The 18139-nt window shown below is 48.4% G+C and overlaps 1 protein-coding gene across 5 annotated transcripts in view; it reads left to right on the forward strand.

Moving 5' to 3' along the window:
• The window catches only part of bdg (sodium-dependent transporter bedraggled), a 201920-nt gene extending 192979 nt beyond the window's left edge, over positions 1-8941 (forward strand). For all 5 annotated transcript variants that reach the window (XM_037425268.2, XM_075895711.1, XM_075895712.1 and 2 more), the window contains 5 exons: positions 172-303; positions 941-1043; positions 1135-1253; positions 2407-2613; positions 4178-8941. In XM_037425268.2, the coding sequence (XP_037281165.2) occupies positions 172-303; positions 941-1043; positions 1135-1253; positions 2407-2613; positions 4178-4504 (888 nt within the window). In that variant the 3' untranslated portion in view covers positions 4505-8941. The remainder of the gene's footprint in view (positions 1-171; positions 304-940; positions 1044-1134; positions 1254-2406; positions 2614-4177) is intronic.
• Positions 8942-18139: the final 9198 nt, after the last annotated feature.

Raw genomic sequence — 18139 nt, forward strand, 5'->3', positions numbered from 1 at the left:
AATGAAAAATTGGAAACATTAAATTAAAGACTTTCTCATATTCAAAAACTGCATTTCGATTTCAACGTCAACACAATGTTTTCTCGGCATTCGTAAGACATTCGCGATCAAACTCAAGGCTGTAGACAACTCTGAAACGCTTAACACGTGCTGCTTTCTCGTCCATCGCAGATATGCATCTGGAACTGCATCGTAGATGCTGTGGTTTACACCCGACCAAAGTTTTTCACAAAATGGCGGACCATAGTCACCTTCATTACCTGCACAGTCGGGTTTCTTCTGGGGCTCTTTTTCGCCACCGATGTAAGTACCGAACAATAAAGTGACACTAACGTAAAAAAATATTTTGAGCTTAAAATGGGCTAAATAGGCTGAAATTTAATTGCACTCGTACAGTACATGAAAGTTCTAACAACTGTGGTTTGTGAGCAGTGTCCCTTGAGACCGAAAGAAGTTAATCTATTGAATAGTTTTCATGTGTTGTTCAAATATTTCACTTTTCTGATTACTATGGAACGAAATTATGTTCAAATTCTATTCCTATTATTCCTAATCATGTTAGAATTAAAAACAGCATGTGAAACCAGGCACAAATAAGCACATTCATCGCATGTTAAATAACAAATAGAGAGTTCTGAATAAAATTGTCATCGATATAACCTACCTCGTTATCTTTGTTTCACATTTCTCTGGTGATCTTATTCACGATTATGGGCCAAATTACACTCAAACCTCATTAGAACAAAGTTGCATGTTACATGGAACAAAGTTTGTTATATCCGAAAATTTGTTGTAAAAGTTTGTTGCTAACACTATATCTATTGCAAGACTATTTCTCATTTACTTCATCATAACGAGTATTTTGTTATATCTGGATTTGTTATATTGAGGTCTCAGAGCTGTTGCCAATTGACAAAACTAAAAATGCACTCGTTTGCAGGCAACTTTGCATCTTATGCTTTTCTTGGACGTGTGGCTGGGATCGCTTTGGTGGATTGTCGCTCTCTATTTCATCATGCTCATAGTCGTGCTATTTATACAAGGTAAGCAGCATTATCAAAACGTGATGTTCTGTGTGCCTACACTGCATCTACTGTGCTATCAACGCCCCCTAAATTTTTCTTTATTTTTCAGGTAAGCCTTTTGGGACTGACAAGCTAGTCAAAATGATAGTGCAAAAAGAAAGGTCCAAGTCTCTCTACCTGCCACTGCTGACTTTCCACTGGAATGTCCTTCTACCAATAGCATTTTTGGTAAGCTGACTCTCAATTTCTTGGCCATGATACACTTTCTTTATCGTGCTCATTTTCTGTTACCATTGCTCATTTTATAAACACTAACAAAGGCCAGTCAGAGACAGGGGAAATTCGTGACAAAGATTTTCAAATAATGCTGAATGTCTTGGTCACCAGAAATTTTTTCTTTCTGACCTGAAGATATCACCATCATAGACATTTATAGAAAGGGGGGAGGATCCAACCCATCATCATCTCCAAACTTTTTTCATTTTGCACCTCTTTGTACATATAGTACACACACAAGCACCCATATAAAAATTCAGGCCTCACTCTTCCCCAGAATAAAATACAGGTTACACCCCTGATCACAACAGTGGAAATTTGGGGCAGATGACTGTGACAATGTGGTATTACTACATTCACTACAGGTTTATCAGAACTTTATTTGTATATTTACACCACTTATGATGTTAATAGAGTTACCAAGAAAACTTTGCTCATTACAACTCCTACAACCATCAACCAGATTTATTTTACTCTGTTGATGTCAGGAAAAATTACTGCAACTCGATCGATTGACAAAGGCTCGAATGCCTGGGTGCAAAGTTGCGGTAACATACTAAACATAAGCCATGAAAATGCAGCAGGATGTATTTGGTATTATGCACCAAAACTAGAAAAGTTATTTCGTTAGAGGTACCGCCATGATGGAGCAGTAGTTATGGTCCTCGGCTGTTGACCCGAAAGCCGAGGGTTCGATTCGGGCCACGACGGCCACATTTCGATGGACGGAAAGTGGTTGAGGCTTGTGGGCTGTGCAATGTAAGTGCACGTTAAAGAACATCAGGTGGTGGACATTTCCGGAGCCTTCCACTATGGTGTCTCTCATTATCACGTCGACGTTTTGGGGCGCGAACCCCCAGATAATATTATTAATATAATAGTATTATTATTATCAAAGGAGCAATACTTACAGCTATATACACTTTTTACGAAGTCAGAAAATGCTAAATGGGGCGCTTAATTCTCTGTATGACAGACTTTCATTAAAGTGTGTATAGAATTTATATAACACTGTGAATTCCCTAGCATAATGCAAAAGGTCAAAAGTTTAGTTTGTCTCGTATGTGTGAATTACGCTAACCAGCGCATGTTACGGTGCTTTCAGATGCTATCTATCGCGTTCATGCGATCTGGCCACTTGGCCATGTTCTCACCGGAGTCGCTGTCGTTATTCTACCACTACTGGTCACCTTGGGTTGGCTCTTTCTGCGTGCTCCTGCAAACGCTGCCACTTCTGGGTGTCGCCTTAGTGGCCGTCATCGAAGGGCTCAAGATTGTCGTCTTCAGCAAAAACCAGGTTCAAATGCACGAGGTGAGCCCCTGGCACAGCGCTTTTAATGTGCGAGCATTATTTGGCCTGATACTTCATGAAAGGTATGCGTAAAGGTATGACAGCAAAAGAAAAGAAACAGTTGGGGCAGAAAGTGTGCCATTACAATTGGTGCAAAATTTGCATCCTGGCATGCCACATATATACATATACACTCAAACTCTGATATACCGAATCCAAATATAATGAAATATCAGTTATAACGAAGTAAATGAAGAATACCCTTGCAATAGAGAATGTGAGGAATAACCTTTTATAATGAATTTTCGGATAAAACGAACTTCTTTTCATGTATGATGCAATTTCTTATAAAGAGGTTTGGGTGTATTCTGGGTTTATTTTTTTACACTGTTGTAGGCATGCACTGGTTAAAGGGGCCATGCTACACTCTTTCAGCATAATCACCAAAGTCTGCCAATTGGTAGTCGAAGCTCCCAAGCACAACGCTGTTCACAGCCTCTAATTCACAATTCGCAGTCCCCCGCCGCAGTAGTCTAGTAGCTAAGGTGCTCGGCTGCTGACTCGCAGGTCGCGGGATCGAATCCCGGCTGCGGTGGCTGCATTTCCGATGAAAGCGGAAATGTTGTAGGTCCGTGTGCTCAGATTTTGATGCACGTTAAAGAACCCCTGGTGGTCGAAATTTCAGTAGTCCTCCACTACGGCATCTCTCATAATCATATGGTGGTCTTGGAACGTTAAACTCCACATATCAATCAATCAAGCACAATTCGCAGTTAGCCATACATCGTCTCTCTATAAATGAGGCCGATATACCCAAAGTACTGCGTCGAATACCCAGTTCCATGGTGGTTGGCTGATTGAGTATTGTGAACTGCGTAGTCACCGTGGCCACCGGGAGATGCAGCCACGTGCCCGCGCATGTTTGCAACCTCACCGAAAGTAAGCCGCGTGTCCAGAAAAAATTAAAAAAGAGATCTAAGTCCTGACGTGCACAGACAAAGGGATCCTCAAATACTTGCCCCCTTGACATCCCCCTCCCTGTGTAGTTTTCAGTGTGCTTGCTATTACGAGAGGAAAGAGAAAGCGCTTGAATCCCTGTAATCCGCTCGTATTTGACGGGTTATAAGTTTTTTTGCATTATTTGATTCATGAAGCATTATGCACTAATAGTCAAGCTATTTCATTATATCTCAGAAAAAATTTGTACGCCCCTTTTAATGTTCAATATTTTTTGCTCAATTATAGATATTGTGGTCGAATGATAGACAATATCGGCTAGTGCAGGCTAATGCCAGTTAAAGATGGCTAAGTGATGGCTAGAATTAGCTGCTGTAGGCTCTCAATGGGTAATGTTAACTGTGTTGCCACGTGTTTGCTATATGATGAAATTATGGTACTGCCTACACACACTCTAATAATTTATCAGTAGGGAGTTTCTGCTCCAATTTTTATATGAAATCACAATCTATAGATGGTTAGAAAAAGTATAATCTTGTTGTGATTAATTATAATCACTAAATGTTTCTTTTACTGATTGTTTTATTAAACATAGCCTTGTAAAAAGTTTTACTTGCATTTGATGCAGCGTATCGAGTCCTGGTGCTGCCCAACATTCATCACAATAGCTCCAGCAACAGAGGCACCACCTGCAGCCCCAGAGCCTTCCCAGGGAGTCTCCAACGTAGCATTCGAAGAAGACGTGCCCCCGAAATACTCGCCACCTCCTTCTTACTCAACTGCCACGGCACGTATGATCCTCAAGGAGTTGCACAAGTGCCAACAACAGCCTACAACAACAAGCACTGGTCGCGGCTCACTGTTGAATTGCGACAAGATTCGGCTGAGTTTCTCAGATCTGCGATTTAACTTGACATCTCGAAGCCCACCGCGGGAAGACTCCTCGGATGCGTGAAAAAAAGATGGCAACGTTTGAGCTCTTCACCTATATGTGTTGCGGCTCGTTAGCAAGGAAAAAAGAAGAGGTGCGCAAAAATAAGTGGTTCGAAATTGCACACGGAGCAATAATTGCCCGGGCGTTGTCCAGTGCTACTTGCGCCACCTCGAACAGGGTGCGACTGAACGTTTACGATAGGTTGATTCAGCACATGGGCATAGCACTGTAAGCACATGGCGCAAAGTGGCCAGTACTGTGACTGCACGGCTTCGCTTCACCGCTGCCCTGGTCCAGTATATTGATCTCTTCAAGGCGACTTATGCCTGAAAGTGCTTGGGGACATTAGAGGCAGGCGATTTTTGTACTAGACAATGCAGGGTCCAATGCAGTGACAAGCAGTCAAGGCCCTCTGGTTATAGCTTTATTAACTCCAAGACGAGACTCGGATGAAGAGAACGTGACAACAGGAGAAAGAGTAGGGAATGGTGGTTCCACATCACCCGTCCTTACATGATTCTTTCTAAAGAATCCTCGCGAGTACATAAACTCTTCTTGAGTTAGAATAGGTAAGGATATCGGAACACCATTTTGTAGATTCTATGGCACCTTTGGTGGTGTTTGTTTTGTGTGGTTTGCTTATTTCCAGTGCTCTACAATGTTGTAAAATGCTGAATGATTCTTGGGCTGTGATTCGAAATGTGCGGCTGAGCCATCTTTTCTTTCTCTTTATTTTCACCTTGCAAGCAATTATTCATGACGGGGCATTCTCAGTAAGCACATCACATGCCATTGAGGCAGATTGTTAAACAATGAAGAGGTGGAGCAGCCATTTGAATTGGAAAGAAAACAAATACCTAGTGTAACATTCATTACGAATTGACGTAGAAAACACTGCATAAGCAGCACACAAAGGCATGCACACAATGTCGGGCGAAAAGCGTGGTGCAAAGTCTGCCCCATACATTGACTTCATAGTGGAGGGGTGCTGCAGTAAGCCTTTGCTTCTCCTGCAAAAAAGCCTTGCACATGCCTATGGCCCACAGTGATACTTCAGCATCATAATTTGCATTCATTGTGCTGTAGTAAAGCCTATTTACACCCATGTTGTATGTACACTGGAATGAACACGTGGTATGGTGGACCATAAAAAAAGAACCTCGGGACACATCAATTATTCACTTCTATTAAAAAATAGCAAAGGCAGGGAAACAGCCATCATCATCATAATGTCCCCAGCAGTCATGAAATCATGTTACTACTCGACTGGTATAAACACTGTTAATAATGTCAGTCATTTAGGGTTTATTTTGCAGCTTACTACAAACGATCTACACGATTCAAGGACCAACTTATATCAGCAGCACTACTTAGGAATAGGGGATGAAATTTGAGTAAATTTAACGTCAAGGATTCTGTAGTTTGTCCCTGATTTATTCCTTCATCCCTAATTGTTCGTTAGTGGCTGTTGTTAAGGATAATGAATGTGGAGCGCTGCTAAGACTACTGATTAAGCATGATAAAAGAGTGCTGGAGTAGAATAGCTAAATAAACCTGTCCTTTCGTATTGTGCTGGAACACTTTTAAGGGACCCGAAAGCTGGAATGCTATGTACAGTCTGATCGTTGTTGCTCTGATCATGCAGATACCCTCTGAGGAATGGCAGATAGCTTTGCTTTGAAGAATATTGTGTATTACTTCAAATATTATGCATGGCTGGGAAGAATTGCCACTAATGGAGCGTTACCCTTGTACCAATCATTTTAGCTACGGTTGAAAACAATGATCTTTCAGGTGTACTCAGGGGCTGTGTTCTGAGAATTCCTTATAAATTTATATTCTATCTAAATATACATTGCAAGATTATTCTTCACTTGCTTTGTTGTGACCTATATTTCATTATATCAGGGTTCGTTATATTGAGATTTGAGCCTATCGCATGGAAAAGCTCTAGACACATACAGGACAGTTCAGTTCATCTTTGTCAAATTATGTAGGTGAATTGGTAGGGCTGAATTCCAGCAATTGAGACAAGCAATGCAGAGCTTCGAGCATGTCGGCTCGTTTTCCACTGATTCAACTGCATGCATCTTTTCTCGGTGTGCTCTTGCTTCAAAAATAGCTTGACACGTAGGCGCCCTTTGCACCCAGAAAAAGAAAGGCTAACTGTACCATATATAAAGCACACATTTGTGATAATGCACTGCTTTGACAGTGGTTGACCACGTGGATATTTTTCCACCTCCTTTTACGCACAATCAACTTGGCACCATTCTCAACGTGGAACCCAGAGCACTTCTTTCAAACACTTTTGTACACTTCGTGGCAGTAAAAAAAGCTCTTCATTGCTAATGGTTTCCAATGACGTAGTTGTTTTGCACATAAATTCTGCATATAATACAGAAGGATGCTTTTGAGACAAACTCAGCTACACTTCTATGTAAGCTGGACAGTTTATAAGGGAACCTCATTGCCTTCCCTATCCACGCAAATCCTCTTTTCAGCACTGAGATTTCCCGAGTGTCCCAGTGGTTTCTCTACGGGCACTTCTCATGTAAATGGAGTGAACTAGACAACATGTACACATGCTTGCTTGTTGGTTGTTTGGCTCATTTTTGCCATTGATTCATTGTATACAGCTTGTTATCATTTCCCTTTAATGGCTAGGTAGCCCCAGTGCTTGAAAGCGTACGTGTGAATGTGTTTACCTGTATACAACAGCCTTACGCCTTGCCTACAGAGATGGATGTGATATTCGAAGTTTTGCGAACAGGACCAGCGTTAGTAGTGTGCAGTGAAGGGCCCACCGCACTTGAGGACCAGATGTACTTTTGCAAGCTCCTGCCTAAGTGCAGATGTTTAAGACCTTGCGTAGCACAGCAACCTTCCACCCTTTCAGTGTACTTCATAATAAATAGAATTAGCTCATAGAACGTTGAGTGAAACCTGTTCCAACATCGCATGCGACTTGTATGCGGGACAAAAGTGCCGGTGATGACATATCTGTTCATTCTGACAGTTCTACTTCTGAAGCTTTGTCTGCTGTGGGCAAAATCGTTTAGCTTCTGTACAACTTTGAAGGCATCATTGCGCTGCTTCTCTTGTCTTCAATAATTGTTTAAGAGTTGTGGGCTGAAGTGTTATAATATACAGAATCCTCTGCATTTAATTTGAGCACCTCTTTACTATTCAACGCCTCACAAAAGCAGATGTTTTATGCAAAATTGGGAAAATTATTACTGTGCCTATTCACTCCCTGATTACATGTCATAAAACAAACATTTTTCTTGTGAAGTAAGTGAGACATTCCAGTTTTACTGGCTTGAATACTGAGCAGGTGTTCACGTTAAATATGGTTGACTCTGTACATAAACTGGTTAATTGGTTCAACTCGTTCTGGCACACCTGGCTGGGCACCTTCAATATGAAACCAAACTACGGCACAACAGCTTTTGCAAAACAAGAAAACAAAAAAACAATGTAATATTATTCAATGTCTGTACCGCAATGTTCAGAAATGAGTACAAAGCGAAAGTGCTGCACTCGGCTTTTCTACTGCCACATATACCACTGCTTCGCCTTCAATTCAAGCACCAATTTTTACATGCACAGTTCAGGGTTGTTCCAAACGAACCTTTGCATGCACAAGTTCTATGCACACGAGACCACTTTTGCGAGCACCTGATGCTTCTCCCAACCCGGATGTCCCTTCGCTTCTATGCCATGGGTGTGGCATCTAAGCAGCTGTCGATATTTATCCAACTTCAATGCTTTTTCTCTCAGGGCAGAATGTGCTGAACAAATTTAGGTTTCTTTGCACACGTTTGTGTGAAGAAAGAGCAGCTTGTTTGTATAATGTTGCTCTAAATGTGTGTATAAAAAAACATTAGGTGTTTTCTTTATGCTGCCTGATTTTAGGCAGTGTTGTGGTTGCTTTTGTTGAGTTTGAGTGATATTTAGCGTGTTGAAAAAAAATTGTGTATATTTCTGGTGCTTCGCATAATGCCAGAAGCAGCCTGAAGCTTTCATTTTCGAGTGTGTGATTGTAAATAAGTGTACATACACCGAAGAAAAATACTTTAGTGCAATGAAGTGGGGGAAGTGTGCTCGATGCTGCACTTGATCTAGAACTTGCATTGACAATGTCGCTGCAAAATGAAGGAAAAGAACAAAGTGCAGTTTGCTGTGAACAAGGTTAACTTATTCATGGTGCAGTAGCACATGTATTGACTTATTTTCCAATTGTGCGATGCAAGCATTGCAAGCTTAGCTGTTGGAGTCTACGTGACTGCTTTGTTGGTTGTGAAGTGAATGCCGCATCCATGATTTCTTTGTGTGTAAATAAAGGCATACAAATTTTAAATATTAGCCATGGGTGAGAACAATCATTGCAATGTAATGTGCGTGAAGCTAATAAAATGCAATGCAGTGTGAAATACTGTGTTGTGAGAATTTAAAGTTTGTGTATGCTTTTACATTTCTATATTTTTTTGCAGACAATGACGTACTTTGATGTGATAAACCATAACTAATGATCGATGTATAAGAGTCCTTAAGGCACACTTTAGTATGTATAAACATATTTACATAACCCACAATTTAAATTGCATGCCCTGGCAAGTTCTGAACATTGAGTTCCTTCAATTTTCTTCCAAGGTAGCAACACACAAACATAACTTTGTACTTGGTGGCACTTAAGAGGCAATGTTGCTGATTACAAATTCACAAGCACATGCAGACTGTGAAGCAAGCAAATAGTGCATAAATGTAATAGTGTTGATGCAACAATTTTATTCAATAAACTATAACAGAAAATGAAAGACAATATAATTCAGTAAACGCCAATATTTGTGCATCCGTTTGCGCATTTTTTCTATATTAACGCGAGTAAAGTTGAACCTATTGTAGCGTAGTGTTCTGGTCGCTACTTGGTCGCCACCCCTGAGAGAGATCGACGCGTACACACAACAGATCCATAGACTTTCTCCTAAACTGATTTATTTGTCTAAAACACTTCTGATTGACATTGTACACACTTGTTCGCTACATAACTGGGACAACTCTGCGCAGCGCATGCTGCAACCTGCTCTCGAGGCGTCAACTGTGCGACACCACCCCGGTTCCCCTGGCAACATCCCGAGATCCTGCCCGGAGACCAAACCAGAAAGGACCACACAAACGTCTCCGTTGACGACTCAAATTGGGGGGAACGAATTTGAGTCGTCAACGGAGACGTTTGTGTGGTCCTTCGTGTGGAACGTTTGTGTGGACACGTGTCTCTACACGAGTGCTCTACACGAGCACACGAGCACTCGTGTGCTCTGTGTCTCTGCGTCGTCGTTCTGTTCTCGCGCTATAACTATATAGTCATGTCAAACCAACTAGTCCATGCTGCCACACGCCTCCACCGAGTTTCTCCTGGGGGACTGCTGTCAACCTAAATAATAATAGCCTAAACTAAAGCAAACACACACAGGAAACTACCACGACGTCCGTTTAGGCTTCCACAGTGCAGCTACCCCGCAGACTGCCCGGCATCGCGGAAAGCCGTTGGCGACCCCTCTGCACGAGAAACAACCCCTCGTAGGAAGGAAGCTAACGCACGCACAAGAGAGCCGGTGCAACCACCACAACCCTACTCTCGGGCGACACCGCGACATTGGAACGAGCCAAAAGTTACAAGAAAATAGCTACATTAATTAACGTTTACGTGACACTATATATATATATATATATATATATATATATATATATATATATATATATATATATATATATATATATATATATATATATATATATATTCTGCTCAAGGCTGGTTATTTTTTCACCCACTTTTCTTTCTTCTTATTTACATTCCATTGGTTCTAATAACTTCCCCTGTACATTCCTTGGAATTACTGTCTATTAGATCTCATTTATATTGTGTAAAACACGGAAAAACGAGCCGTTAGGTACACACATCTTTCCCTTATATATATATATATATATATATATATATATATATATATATATATATATATATATATATATATATATATATATATATATATATATATATATATATACATGAGGAAAACAAGTGTATACTTAAGGGCTCGTTTTTCGTGTTTTACACAATACTAATGAGATCTGTAGCGGCGAGAGAAGAGGAGACGTGAGATGACGTCGAAGGCGGCCGATGGGGCCGTGCCGATCTCGCCACTTTATTGCAGGCCTGAAGCGGAGCCACGGTGGCTGTCCACGTCCGACGCGCCAGGTGCGTGAGCTCGTTCTCATTCTCGCGCAGCTCGAGCTCGCGCCAGCTGCGCGAGAGACGCGGCGTGGTGATGGAAAAATGATGATGGTGATGATGGCACTACAGGGCTCCCCCCCTAGCGCTTTGCGCGATTTGAACGCATATGAAAAAAAGAAAGAGGGCGACAAATGCTATGTACATGAACGGCAGTCCATTAAGTGTTCATTTGGCAAGTCCAAGTTGTCAACGTTTATAGGCCATCGGTAAGCAGTGGGTCTCTGGTGGGCGACACTGAGAGTTGCGCAGTAGACGAAGAAGTAAGCGCTCGATGGAAAGAAATCCGTAATGGCGGATGGCTCGGTCCCAGAGGTCTTCAATCGTGGAAATCATTTCTGGAATTTCGAGGTCTCGCGCCACTTGTGATGCGTTTCTGTAGGCGAAAGAGAGGCCGTACTCAGTGACGCTGTGAAGCGACGCGTGACTGAGAACGTGCTCAACTGGTGCACTAAAGTGCGGGCTGTAAAGCGTGTCAAACGGGCCCGTGTCGTAGAGGCCGTCGTAGAAGGTGTAGTCACACACGCCGTCCGCAGGCAGCGGCTGCGACTCGTTCGTCGCCGTGCCGAATACGCGGACCACGGGAAATGGCGTCACGGGAGGCTGTGCAGGAAAGACGGGTTCAGTTGTCGCCTCAGTCACTGTCGAGGTATTCGACGCTGGTGGACTGGTGGCAGTGCTTGTTCCCATGCTTTCAGTTGGCTCCACTGTGGTTGTAGTTAGGTCGGTTGACTTTACAGACGTCATAGACAGTTCAGTTGGCTGGTCAGACGTCGTAGGCAGCTCAGTTGGCTCAACAGATGTCGTAGGCCGTTGAGTTGGCTCCGCAGATGTCGTAGGCACTTCAGTTGGCTCGACAGGGGTCGGAGAGTGTTCATTTGGCTCGACAGATGTCGTAGATAGTTCAGTTGGCTCGACAGATGGTGTAGGCAGTTCGTACGCGGGACACGCGTCGCTAGTGGCCAGACGAGAGGAAGTCGGGAGGTCAATAACGGGTGAAAGGTCACCTGTGCCAGGCTCCGAGGCGGGCGGCAAGGTGGCCGTCATGGAGTCTGGTGGGGCCACGGTTGGTAGCACACGTTGCGACGCAGTGACAACCCCAAAGTCGTGGGCCCCTGGAAGCGGTTGGTACGTGAGGCCATTGCGGGCGAGCATTGAGGGCAGGCTCTGGCTCCGCGAAGGCACGGCGCTGGGGCCCGTCGTAGACCACGAAACAGAGACAGGGACAGGGGCGGGGAGCGGGGACGCCGAGTGTGGTCGGCTGCTGGCCGGGTAGGTGCGAGTGGAGTGTGGCGAGGCACCCGGCAGGCCATTGCTGGCACCAGTGGCAGGTGGCGGAGCGGCAGGGGGCACCGTCGAGGAGCTGACCAGCAGCTGCGGCGAGGAGGAGGCCGAGACGTCTGAGCTGGTGGTCGCGGGAACGGCGAGGGCCACGGTGTCGCGTGCCGTCGCTTTCTTGGAAAACGTGCAGGTAGCAGGTACGTGTGATGAAGCTCTGCACGGGGGCTCTGAGGGAATGTACCTCTCGGAGGGAAGGTCAGTCGCAGTGGGGGAGTCTTCTACCTCGCGGTCGTGATCAGGTGCAGGAGTGGATGTTTCTGCGACCGGATCAGGTGTAGAAGTAGTCGAAGCCGGGGTACCGAGGTAGCGGTCAATGGAGGGCTGCGGACCGGTTCGTACCTTGCTCTGCGACGCCGGGGAAACCTGCCTGGTGCGGGTAAACGGAAGCGGACGGTATGTGTTGCCGCTGCGGGCGAGCACCGCAGTGCAGAGGGCATCGTAAGGCTGCGGGCTGGTGCTTGAAGTGGCAGCGAGATGGCGCAACTCTACCGGTATGGCGTCGAGAAGAATGGCGTGCATCAGCAGCTGGTCCGTGACGCCATTCACCGCAAGAACGGCGTCGAGTTGCATAAACCATACCTTTGGGTAGGTCGATTGGAACGGCGACTCTGGCGGGCAGAGTTGCGGGAACATGGCAGCGGGCCGTTCGGCGAAGGGCGTGTTCTCCGGGTCACCAATGTAGCAGCGAGAGAAGAAGAGACGTGAGATGACGTCAAAGGCGGCCGATGGGGCCGTGCCGATCTCGCCACTTTATTGCAGGCCTGAAGCGGAGCCACGTCGGCTACCAGCATCCGCCACGCCAGGCGTGTCAGCTCGTTCTAATTCTCGCGCAGCTCGAGCTCGCGCCAGCTGCGCGAGAGACGCGGCGCGGTGATGGAAAAAATGACGATGGTGATGATGGAACTACAGATCTAACAAACAATAATGCCAAGGAAGGTATAGGGGAAGTTATTAGAACCAATGGAATGTAAATAAGACGAAAGAAAAGTGAGTGAAAAGATAACTTGCTGTGGGCAGGATCCGAACCTGCGACCTTCGAATAACGCGTTCGATGCTCTATCACTGAGCTACCACGACAGCTATCCCCCCAGCCACTTTATTGGGTATTTATGTCAATTTAAACTTGGGAGTGTCAGTCAGCGCCACTAGTAGCCATGGCGGCGAGTGCGGCACACTCTTTCTGAGCCTGTTTGGCATCACGTAGCACGTATATATATAAGTGGTTATAACAGAAGAAAAGAAAAGAAAGGTGCCGACCCGTAACTGTCTCTCCTTACAAGGACACCTCAACAGGTCAGCACAGGAATGGGATATGGGGAATAAAAGATATAGGGAGGGAAAGATTGGAAAAGAGAGAAAGAAAAAAGAAAGGCGAGGGTCATTCGTTCTGCTTTTGCAACGGACTCACAAGCCCCCACGCGCCATGCACAGCTGACTAGGAAGGCTCCCAAGGGCCGGAGAGGTATCGTCATCGAGAGGAGGACAACGGTTTGATTGGCGCGTCGTACAAAGCGCGTGAAGCACTCGCCGAAGCGCGCAATCTCTGTACAGAAAACACTGTACGGAAAACCGTAGCACTCACTAATACGAGTCCAGTGGACATCGATGGGGAGGCACTAATGTTCTTTCAGTTCACAAGCGCTCAAATAGCGCAGAAGTCCTCAGGAAGGTGATGAGGGCAGCTTGCGCGCGCTTCACCAGGCATGCGTGCGCACGGGGAAAAAGAATCACATCAACAGTGCTGGTGCAGAGTCCCAGTTTGCTGTAAGCATCGAATAGTGATCTGCGCGCGTCCGAATACTCCTCACACTGGAAGATAATGTGATGGAGTGTTTCGGGCTGTGGGCAATGACAACAGTTTGGGTCTCCACGTCCCGACTGTCTGTGAACCCGTTCCGCCGTGCGGTAGCAGCCGATGCGCAGGCGGAGAAGGAGGGCACGCTCCTCTCTCGAAAATCCTGTTTTCGGGAGTGGGCGTGGTGGCTGCCCTGCCGCAACTCGTGGGTCCGGGTGGCGAGCGGTGACAGAGCACCGTGTGCGAAGCCTTGCTACGTCGAATGTGCTCACCGCTGTAGTCACAGGGGTTCCCGGAGAGTGTGCTTCTTTGGCCAGCTCGTCGGCCAATTCGTTGCCGGATATTCCAACGTGCGCTGGTATCCATTGCAGCACAAGATCACATCCTAGGTCCTGCACTGCTTCGAGCTTTCGCGCGATGCGCGTGGCAACCGGAGGTCTGCGGGCGTCCTGCGCGAGTAGTTGGAAAGCAGCACGTGAGTCCGAGAGAACGGCAGCCGACGGAACTCTCAGTTGAATGAGGGCATCGGCGGCGAGGTCAAGCGCGGCGAGTTCGGCTATCGTCGACGATGCCTCGCAGGCGAGGCGGCACTGATTGTGAAGCTCCAGCGAAGGCACCACACACGCAGCCGCGGCACACCCGTCGTTCAACACTGAACCGTCAGTAAAGACGAGGAGTCGTCCCGCGAGTTCGTCAAAAGTGGCAGCAGTTTCGTGCCGAAGTGCACACACTGGCGTCGTCCGCTTGCTTGCCACTCCCGGTAACTGTGTCCGAATCTTGAGAGGGCGATGGTGGCAGGGCGGGGCACTATAGTCATTCACATCCGGTGAGCTCGGGATGAGGGCGTAGAATGCCGCAGCGCATTGCCCCGTCCGTGAGTGCGGAAGTGAGGAGAGCCAGAATACCAGCTGCTGTCCGTGGCGCGAGCGTTTCATACGCTCTATGTGATTTAGCGCTCGAAGATCGGCCCGGAGTGACAGTGGCATGTCTCCCGCCTCAGCAAGTGTTGGGCCGATTTGAGATGATCTGGGCAAGCTGAAAAACTGGCGAATCGCGATACGATGCGCTGCGTCCAGTGTCTCCCAGTTGGAACGCGTAAGCGCTGCGAGAGGAAGGCCGTACAAAATGCGCGCCGCAGCCATTCCGTTGTAGATGCGGAGAGCTAGGGACGGTGTGCATCCATTGCCGCGAGCAAGGAGCGCTCGAGCGGCGGAGGCGACCCTTCGCGCGTTTCGAAGCTGGTCGCTGACCGCTGGTGACCAGTTGAGGCGTTGGTCCAGCTGCACTCCGAGGTAGGTCACTCGCCTCTTCCAAGGGATGGGGATCGTTTGGAGAGTGAACTTCGGTGTGTGGCGCTGGGCGCCATAACTGGGGTGCAACAGCATCGCCTCCGTCTTCGCCGGTGAAAGCGTCATCCCCCTGCCCGTGATGAACGCGTCAATAGAATCCAGGACGGTTTGGACACTGGTGCGAATACACCGGCCACTGGGCACAGGTCCCGTCGCGAACACCGCAATGTCGTCCGCGTAGACCGCCACGCGCACATCACAGGGAAGAGCACGGGGGATGTAATCGTCGATGTCAGCCAGGGCGAGATTGAACAAGAAGGGGCTGAGTACACTGCCCTGCGGAACACCGACACTCACGGGACGCGGCTCACTAAGGACTCCACCGACGCGCACACGCATGGTTCTGCCGCCGAGGAAGGAAGCGATGTACGTGAAGAGGAGACCGGTCACTCCGAGATCGCGCACCGCGTTCAAGATGGTGGGGTGTGGCAGGGAGTCGAATGCCGCCTTGATGTCTAACAGGATGAGGTACCCGGCCTCTCCTTTGTGCGGTGCCTCCTCTAGCGTTGCGATGACGTCCGCAAGGGCGTCGGCAGTAGCACGCGAACGGCGGAAGCCACACTGCGAAGGCGAGAAAACATCCAGTGCCTCGGCAATCCATTCAAGTCTCCTCAGTGCCATGGCCTCGAAGAGCTTGCCCGCTGCGGAGGTAAGGGAAACAGGGCGATAGGACGCTGGCTCCGAGGCGGGTTTGCCCTTCTTGAGCACGGGGATGACGATGGCTTCGCGCCACTCTTGCGGCACTATCCCCGTGCGCCACACGTCGTTGTAGGCGGCCAAGAGCACTGGGAGCTGGGACTGATCGATGTTGCGAAGCATCTGGTATGTCACGCCGTCAGCGCCTGGCGCTGAGCGCCGTTTGCGCGACGCCAAAGCCAGGCGCAACTCCCCGAGAGTGAAATCCTCAGTGCATAAAGCACGTACTTGATTGCGCATGCTGGTGGTGAGGAAAAAGCGGCGAGGTTTGTACCACTCTCGGCGATGGTGCAGCGGGAGTTGGGGAACCTCGGGCAAGCTTTCAGGAGCGCTGAGGCGGAGGGTGTCAGCCAGTAGCTCGGCCAGTTGCTGGTAAGTGATACAATGTGCAACAGCAATGGCGAGAGCTGGGAAACGTAACTCAACGGGGCAGAGGACGGCACTGAATATCCTCCACGCACGCGCGGAGCGTCGCGGGTCGTCCAGCGTGACGCATAGACTGCCCCAGGAGCGGTCGCGTCTTTGCCGTGCGTGTCGGCGACACACGGCGTCAAGGCGATTATACAGTGTCCAGTGCTCCTTGCGGTCAGTTTTAGTCGCACGGCGCTGGAGCCTCCGGCGAGCCGCGCGTAAATTAAGAAGTTTTATGTCCGGAGCTGGTGTTCCCACTGGCACTGTGCACTTGCGCGAGGCCGCTTCGACGCAGCGGGCGACGTGCGAGAAGTAGGCGACACCGGAAGGTGGGGAGGCAGCCGAAAGTTGCCGAAAACGTGGCCAGTCAGTGACAGTGTATGTGCGCGTGCCCGCGCGGCGCCGATCAAGTGGCTCTAGATGGAGGGGGTAATGATCTGAGCCCCACGTGTCTGCCTCCCTCTTCCATTCGTACCGGCAATGGTCACTCACAAGTGAGAGGTCTATGGCACTGCTTTTTACGCCGCGGCGGACGAAAGTCGGACAGCCCGTATTTATAATAAGCAGGCCTGTCGCAGCAATGGCATCCAACAGGTCTCTGCCTCTGCAGTCTATGTGGTCACTCCCCCAAGCCGTATGGTGCGAGTTGAAGTCTCCACAGATCACACAGTCACCTTGTAGGCGTCGCACCAAACGGGTCACAAATGTCGTGTCCCACCTGTGGACAGGATGGACATAAACACACGCCACTGCCGTGTCGCACTGCCCGAGGCGCACTTTAACCGCGACACATTCAACCTCACTGCACAAGGTGTCGGAAACATCAACAGTGCAATGTGAGAGTCCATTGCGCACGTAGATGGAGGCGTAAGAGCGGGCGGGAGGATGTGTGGGGTCGCAGCACACATCTAAGTCGCAATCGCGCACTTGACACCTCGCTGTACAGTGGTAGCTCGAGTAACCAGTGAGTCTACATTCGCTTCCGCGTACATAAGCCTCCTGTAGTGCGACGATGTCGTACTCGTTGAGCAGCAAGTACTCAGCGAGCTCACTGTGACGGCGGCGCAAAGAACGACAGTTCCACTGAAGGATGCGCGGCCGCCGTGCACAGTTTTTACTGGCCATGCTGTGTCAGAGCTTGTTGCGTAGCCAGCGCTGCTATGCAGAGCGGGCGAACCGGACAGTCGCGAGGGAGGAAGTCCAACGCGGCACGAACTGCGGCCGCGAGCACCGAGATCGCCGAGGAGTTCTCTGGAGCAGTGGTGGTGTTCGTTGATGCATCGGCAGTAGAGCCACCAGCGGCCGCCGCATATGAAAACCCTTCTCGAGTGGCAGATTTGTGTGCCATGGGGTTGTTCTTGCGAACAACTGCAAAGGCCTCGCGGCGTGTCATGGGGCGGGCCGATTGCGCGCGGACCTCTAGTAGCTGACGCTCTTGTTGCCAGCGAGGACAGCGGGGTTCTGTGGCCAGATGGGTGGCGCCACAGAATATGCAACGCGGGCGCTGCGCGGTGCAATCGGCACGCGGATGTGGCCCGCCACAACGCACACAACGTTCGTGTGCTGTGCAGGTGATGTCCGTGTGGCCGTAGCGACCGCACCGTTCGCACTGCACAGGACGAGGGCGGCGAGCACGAACCGGGCGTCGTTGTTTGTAAAGTTCGATGTCCTGTGGAGGTTTCCGTCCAGAGAACATGATCACGACATTGCGTCCGGATCGCGTGCATTGCAGTACAGGGAGCTGCGATGCGATGCTGTCGCGTAGTTCCTCC

Source organism: Rhipicephalus microplus, chromosome 5, assembly GCF_043290135.1.
Source record: "Rhipicephalus microplus isolate Deutch F79 chromosome 5, USDA_Rmic, whole genome shotgun sequence".
NCBI classification, from domain to species: domain Eukaryota; kingdom Metazoa; phylum Arthropoda; class Arachnida; order Ixodida; family Ixodidae; genus Rhipicephalus; species Rhipicephalus microplus.